This window comes from Mandrillus leucophaeus, unplaced genomic scaffold, assembly GCF_000951045.1.
Source record: "Mandrillus leucophaeus isolate KB7577 unplaced genomic scaffold, Mleu.le_1.0 Scaffold43, whole genome shotgun sequence".
In the NCBI taxonomy this organism is placed as follows: domain Eukaryota; kingdom Metazoa; phylum Chordata; class Mammalia; order Primates; family Cercopithecidae; genus Mandrillus; species Mandrillus leucophaeus.
Genome location: NW_012104587.1, coordinates 268,930 through 275,338, shown reverse-complemented (window position 1 = coordinate 275,338; position 6,409 = coordinate 268,930). Strand labels below are relative to the sequence as shown.

The following is a 6,409-nucleotide window of genomic DNA, read 5'->3' as shown; positions in this document are numbered from 1 at the left end:
AGAATCACTTGAACCCAGGAGGCAGAGGTTGCAGTGAGCCGAGATCGTGCCACTGCACTCCAGCCTGGGCAACAGAGTGAGACTCCATCTCACAAAAAAGAAAGGAAAAAGATGGGGTGAGGATGTCGATGGTAGGGGACAGTGGTGGTGGTAGGGACGGTGATGGGGCTTGCAGGTGTGGAAGGAAGTGTGAGGCTCATGGGAATGGGACAGCGATGGGGATGGAAATGGAGGCGGAGGTAATGGTGGGGCTGGGGCAGGAAATGAAGGTGGTGGGAATGGTGGGGACAAGGATGAGGACAAAGGGGAGAAAGATGAGTGGCCCCCATCCCTACAATGTGGCTGCTCCATGCCCTGTCACCCCCACCTTGACCAACTGTTGGCAGTGCAGCCCTAGCCCCACCCTACCCTAAGGCTTTCCTCTCCTAGCCCTGGCCCAGCACTGACCTCCTTGGTGGGGAGACCTGCACTGGGCTTCTCCCGCCCGTAGCCTGAGCTGGTCTGGTGCATGCTCCAGGGCAGGGGATGCTTGCCGTCAGGCACCTCCAGGGGGCGGTAGCTCTGGCTGGCCACAGACTGGAAATGGTCCGGGGCTTGTTCCCTGAGGGTGAGGAGGAGCTAGAACCCCAGGCCATCTGCCTCTGTCCTCTGCTCAGGAGCTACCTTCCTCCCTGCACCCTCCCACAGATGGCTCAGGGGTCGGCCGTGCCCTGTGTCACCCAGGACCCCCAGCCTAGGCCAGGCAAAGCTCAGGGTCCCCATCCACGGAGCCTGGAGTTGGTCTGATGAGCAGGGCAGGGGCTGGGAAGGAGCCGTACAGACCGTACCCCCTGGCCGGGTTGTCTAAGGCCTCCAGACTGGCTTGGCATGAGACCACGGGCCGGAAATTTGATTTGTAGCCGGTGCCTGTGTGACTGCCCACACGGGGCTTGAAATCCTCTCGACCTGCCAGAGGGGCAACGAGGAGACAGATCCCAAGGTCAAAAACAGGCAGGGCTTCCCAGGCAGGGCCAGCGTCCTCCGAGGGGCACAGGGGTCCCAGTGACAGGAGAGGGCTCAGAGCCACGGGCAGGAGCTTTGCAAGCCTGCCCTTTCAGGACTGTGATGGCAGGAAATGGAGTGGGTGGGCTGGGGACAAGGTCAGTGTGGCAGAATCACAGTGACAGGATTGCAGGGACAGAACTGGAGAAGGGAGCAGCCGGGCCGGGCTCAGGGGACAGACGGATTCAGCATGACAGGTTGCTCTGCAGTGTGACAGCCAGAGGGGCTGCTCCTCCCTCAGAGAGAGCCCCTCCCTTCCTGCCAATGTCCTGGGGGAAGCTGCTGCGCAAAGGTGCCCTCACCGTAGGCTGTGCAGTAGCTGGTGGCGTAGAATTTCAGGGGGTCCGTGTAGCCCCCCGAACTCATCTTCACATAAGGGGAGACGACCCCGAGGGGAAGTTTCCCCATCATGATGCTGTGGGGCAGGGCCCTGGGGGGCCTAGAAAGGAAGCACGGGGAGCCTCGTGGGTCCCAAGCCCAGCTTAGAAGCCCATGGGGCGAAGATCTGCGCCCCCACACAGCTGGCCCCTTCTCCCAGGCCTCTGTCTGTCTGCCCCAGCTCCCACGTCCCTAAACTGAGGGCGAAACTGATCATCCACACTTATCCCAAGAGTCCTCGTGTCTCCTCTCACTTTCCCACACCTTCTTATTAACTCTTCCTGTCTCCATTTACTGCGGGGACAGTGAGGTTTAAAGAGATAAAGGATTTGCTCATAATAAGTGGTAGTGCCGGGATTCAGACCTAGATATTTGACTCCTCGGCCCCTGACCTGAACCTTACATATCCACCTCTCGGAATGAATGAGCTGACAACCCGCTATCTGGGGAATTCTTGGCTCCCACCCAAGAAGTCAGGCTGGGACGCTCACTCCCAGCTCCCGGCTCCTCTCTCTCCCTCAGCTCCCATGGCCTTGCCTGCCTCTGGCCTTGCCTGCCTCCCCTGGGAGTTGGCTCCGCTCTCCCCAAGGCCCAACCGCAGCGGCCCCACCCTCACCTTTCCTCTGCAGAGGCTCTGAGGTCAGGGAGAGGCTGCAGGAGGCAGAGCTCTGCAGAGAAGCCAGCCCTCCTGGAGGTGGCCAAGCAGGAGAAACAATGTGTAGCCTAGCAACTGGTGCCTAGCAACAGCGTCCCCAGGCCTCCGAGCCCTTCTAGGGCCAGGGCCCACTGAGGGACTGACCTGGCCAAGAGGGGAGGGTCAGGAGCTGCCCCAGCAAGGCCCTGCCTCCAGGGCTCCAGCCCCCACCTCTGGCCTCCTCCACAGGGCTGGGAAGAGTTGCTGTCTGCATGACATAAAATAAAAGATAATCCCGAACACTCATTCCCATAAAGTACCCACTTCTCGGCAGATACTTTACATCCTCTATCTCTGTCCTCTGAGCAGCTCTTCAGTAGCTATGATTATCCCCATTTTCACTGGGGGAACATGAGGCTTAGAAAAGCAAAGTGACTTGACTCCAGAGATCTCGCAATCAGAAAACAGCCAAGTTGAGATTCAAACGTGGGTGGATCTGGATCCCGCTCTTCTGCCTCGCAGTAAATCAATGTTTACTACGTTCCGCTGGAGCCACATCTGTGCTAAGCCCTTTAACACACATTACGTTGTGTACTCCCCCAAACCACCCTCTGAACTGGGCACTATTATTGTAGGGCCAATAAACTGCAGCAGTTAAGAGTGCGGTTCGAATCCGATCTGTCACCTCTGATGAGGTACTTATCCTCTTCACGCCCCCATATCCCCGTCTTCACAAGAGATGTGACTGCACCCACCTCACAGGGCTGCTGGCAGATTTAGCAAGAGCATGGATTCAGCACCTGGCAGGTAGTAAATGCTCATTTTTTTCTTTTTTAAGAGAGACAGTGGCCGGGCGCGGTGGCTCAAGCCTGTAATCCCAGCACTTTGGGAGGCCGAGGCGGGTGGATCACGAGGTCAGGAGATAGAGACCATCCTGGCGAACACGGTGAAACCCCGTCTCTACTAAAAATACAAAAAACTAGCCGGGCAAGGTGGCGGGCGCCTGTAGTCCCAGCTACTCGGAGGCTGAGGCAGGAGAATGGCGTGAACCCGGGAGGCGGAGCTTGCAGTGAGCCGAGATCGCGCCACTGCACTCCAGCCCGGGCGACAGAGCGCGAGACTCCGTCTCAAAAAAAAAAAAAAAAAAAAAAAAAAGAGAGACAGGATCTTATGCTGTCACCTGGGTTGGAGTGCAGAGGCACCATCATAGCTCAGTCCAGCCTCCAACTCCTAAGCTCAAGCAATCCTCTTGCCTCAGACGCTCAAGTAGCCGGAACTATAGGTGTGTGTTCCCCCATGCCTGACTTGCTTATTTATTTATTTATTTATTTATTTATTTATTTATTTATTTGTTGTAGAGACAGCATCTTGCTATGTTGCTCAGGATGGTCTTGAACTCCTGGCCTCAAGTGATCCTCCTGCCTCAGCCTCCTGAGTTGCCAGGATTACAGGAACAAGCCACCACACTCGGCAAATGCTCAATTTGTAAAAACTGCTGTACTTTCAGCCTTATTTTGCAGATAGGAAAGGTGAGGCTCAAGGGCAAGCAGCCCAGGCCCCACGGTGGGTGGAGATGGAGCCTGGACTCAAATCTGAGTGCACAAACTCCACAGTGACAAGCTTCTTCCGTGACAGCCTGTTTGCCTCAAATTGGCTTTCGGGCTTGTAAATGGTGTAACAGTTGGATCTCTGGGTGGGATGGGATAGCCCTACTTTGTAGCATTTGCCAATTTCTGTGATGTCAATAGTCCCATCAGGGCTGCTTTCAAACCACCACTACAATTGTCTTTGAACTGGGACGTGGGGAGGCCGTTCAGCACTGTATAGGAGTAGTTCTATCATGCAGACATAATGGGCATAAGTAACCTCGACAGCACAAATAATAGAAAAATGTACTCACATAATTAAGGGGTGATGAATTTTAGGTATGTAGTTTTGGTTTTTAATATAATTCATTAAATTGCAGGTTTAAGTTATTTATTTATTTATTTATTTGAGATGGAGTCTTGCTCTGTCTCCCAGGCTGGAGTGCAGTGGCGTGATCTCAGCTCACTGCAACCTCCATCTCCCAGTTCAAGCAATTCTCCTGCCTCAGCCTCCTGAGTAGCTGGGATTACAGGCGCCCGCCACCACGCCCAGCTAATTTTTGTATTTTTAGTAGAGATGTGGTTTCACTATGTTGGCCAGGTTCGTCTCGACCTCCTAAGCTCAAGTGATCTGCCTGCCTCAGCCTCCCAAAGTGCTGGGATTACAGGCATGAGCCACAGCGCTCAGCCAGTAATTTAATTTTTAACAATGGCAGAGTTAAAAACCAGCTCGCTGATTTCCTGGAATTTTCGCCTTCAGCTCTCCTGGAAGCCGGTGGAGCTGGCTCCAGAGCACCCCTGCTCTCAGGGGAGTGAGGGATGAACGAAGGCTGAATAAAGGGAAAGGAGGCATCTCCTTTCCTCACCCAGGAGATGCCCTTGCCGCATTCATCCTGTAGTGACCTGGTCTGCCAGGGTGGAGGTTCGCTCATGTCCTCACCCACCCCCCATGGGAAGGCAAGCTGAAGCACGTTTGGCACCTACCCTCCAGACTAACGATTCTGTTCAGGGATCACAGGGGGCAAGGACACAGGAGTGAGTGCACACAGCCCTGCCCTCCGGCAAGCTGCTCCCAGTCTACTACAGAGGTTCATGTGAGCTCCACACATGAAGCACAAAGGGTGAGACCACCACAGGTGAGGTGCTCACAGGGTGAAGGGAGAGAGGGGCCCTCCTCTAAGTGTGCCTGGAGAAGTGGCTACCAGCAAGAGCTTGGACTCTGAAGCCAGATGGTGTGGGTCTTGTCTCTGCCACTAGATAACTGCAAGACAGTGCATGGTCCTTGTGCCTCCGTTTCCCCTTCTGGAGAATGAGTATAATAATGCTAACTACCTGCAGGGTTGTGGCACGCACGAAGCATTTAGCCCAGTACCTGGCACACGGTAGGTGCCATCTAAGAGTTAGGGAAAGGCCCTGGAGAGAGGTGCCTTCTGAGTACTCACTGCCTTCTAGGCAAAGGGTTGGGCCCAAGGGTTATAAACAGGAAATCCACATGGCCCTGGCCTCAGAGAGCCCACAGTTTAGGAAGGATCTCAGATGTAGCAAAAGAAAGCTCACTGTGGGAGCCCGAGTTCAAAACCTGCTTTTGCTGTGTGTGACTTGGGGCTTCCTCTCTTCGAGCCTGTTTCTGTACCTGTAGGCAGGGGTAACCGTGTCTACCTAGCAGGGTCGCTGGTGGATTTGAAATACCCTATGCACAAGAGGTAACAGGCCTGCACCAGGCAGAGATAAGGAAGGCCCCTCTATGTGGAGGGCCCGACAACACAAAGGCGGACAGGTGTCCAGCAGGCTGGGAGCCCTGACGGGTGCAGCGTGGCTGGAGCACTGCGTGGGGAGGAGGAGCTCAGCTGGGAGAAGCAGCCCCAAGGTAGGCTGGAGCCAGGTTTTCCTTTTAACAGGTGGAGGGGGCCAGGAGGGGTGGTAGAAAGGTTTGAAATCGTCCCTTAGGGCTTCTCTTCTCTTCTCTAGGCTGTAGCCGACCAAGGACCTGGGCAGGAGTTCCGGGGTCGTGGATCAAGGTCTGGCGGCGCTGTCCCATCAGAGCCTCCGTTATGTCCTGTCCTCCCGGCGGCCGGTGGGTTTTTTGCTGTGTGGCGACACCCAGCGGCCGTAACTCTGAACTGCAGGAGATGACGCAGATGCATCCCTAAGACTGGGGTGTGGGGGCGGGGTCCTAGGGGTTGGGGAGAGAGCAGCTCCGTCGACCGGTCACAGCCCCACCCCAAGCCTCACTCACCCATCCCTCCAGAACAGAAGGGTTGGGTCTGGGCAAGGAGTGTCCCGGGAGGGCAAGCGCTGGAGCCCGCAGGGAGCAGGAGCCCAGGGGCCCCTCCCCTGGTTGCAGGTGCCAGGTGGCCCAAGAGCAGTGTTACTTTTGGACCTGTCACCTGTGGACCTCAGTCCTTCCATCTACAAAATGAAGGGACAGACTAAAAGTCCTTCCATATTGGAAAATCTAGGCCCACCTCATCCCGCTCCCTTCCATACCCGTCCCCATTTATTCAGCACTTCGTTGTGCCAGAGCTGAGCTATGAATCACCTCATCGCTTTTCACCCCCAGCCCTATGTGGGAACTACTGTAATCGTGCCCATTTTACATGTGAGGAAGCTGCCTGAGGCCTTGCAGACAGGGAGCGGTGGAGCTGGCATCCAAACTCAGCTTTGAACCAGGAATCTATGCCCTGTCCTCTGGAACACACCAGCAAATTCTCCAGAAAGCGCCGGGACCTTAGCACTGGGTTTTTCCAAAGGGATGATTTTCCAAAGGGAT

At 55.4% G+C, this 6,409-nt stretch overlaps 1 protein-coding gene across 3 annotated transcripts in view; it reads right to left on the bottom strand.

Moving 5' to 3' along the window:
- Nucleotides 1–6,409, bottom strand: part of PPP1R32 (protein phosphatase 1, regulatory subunit 32) — a 22,880-nt gene that overhangs the window by 8,293 nt on the left and 8,178 nt on the right. For 2 of the 3 annotated variants that reach the window (XM_011993333.1, XM_011993334.1), the window contains exons 1-4: nt 2,036–2,133; nt 1,344–1,480; nt 828–945; nt 448–601 (exon numbers count right to left, since the gene is read on the bottom strand). In XM_011993333.1, the coding sequence (XP_011848723.1) occupies nt 448–601; nt 828–945; nt 1,344–1,452 (381 nt within the window). In that variant the 5' untranslated portion in view covers nt 1,453–1,480; nt 2,036–2,133. Of the gene's footprint in view, nt 1–447; nt 602–827; nt 946–1,343; nt 1,481–2,035; nt 2,134–6,409 lie in introns of those variants that run through there. The other variant, XM_011993332.1, reaches the window with a different exon arrangement.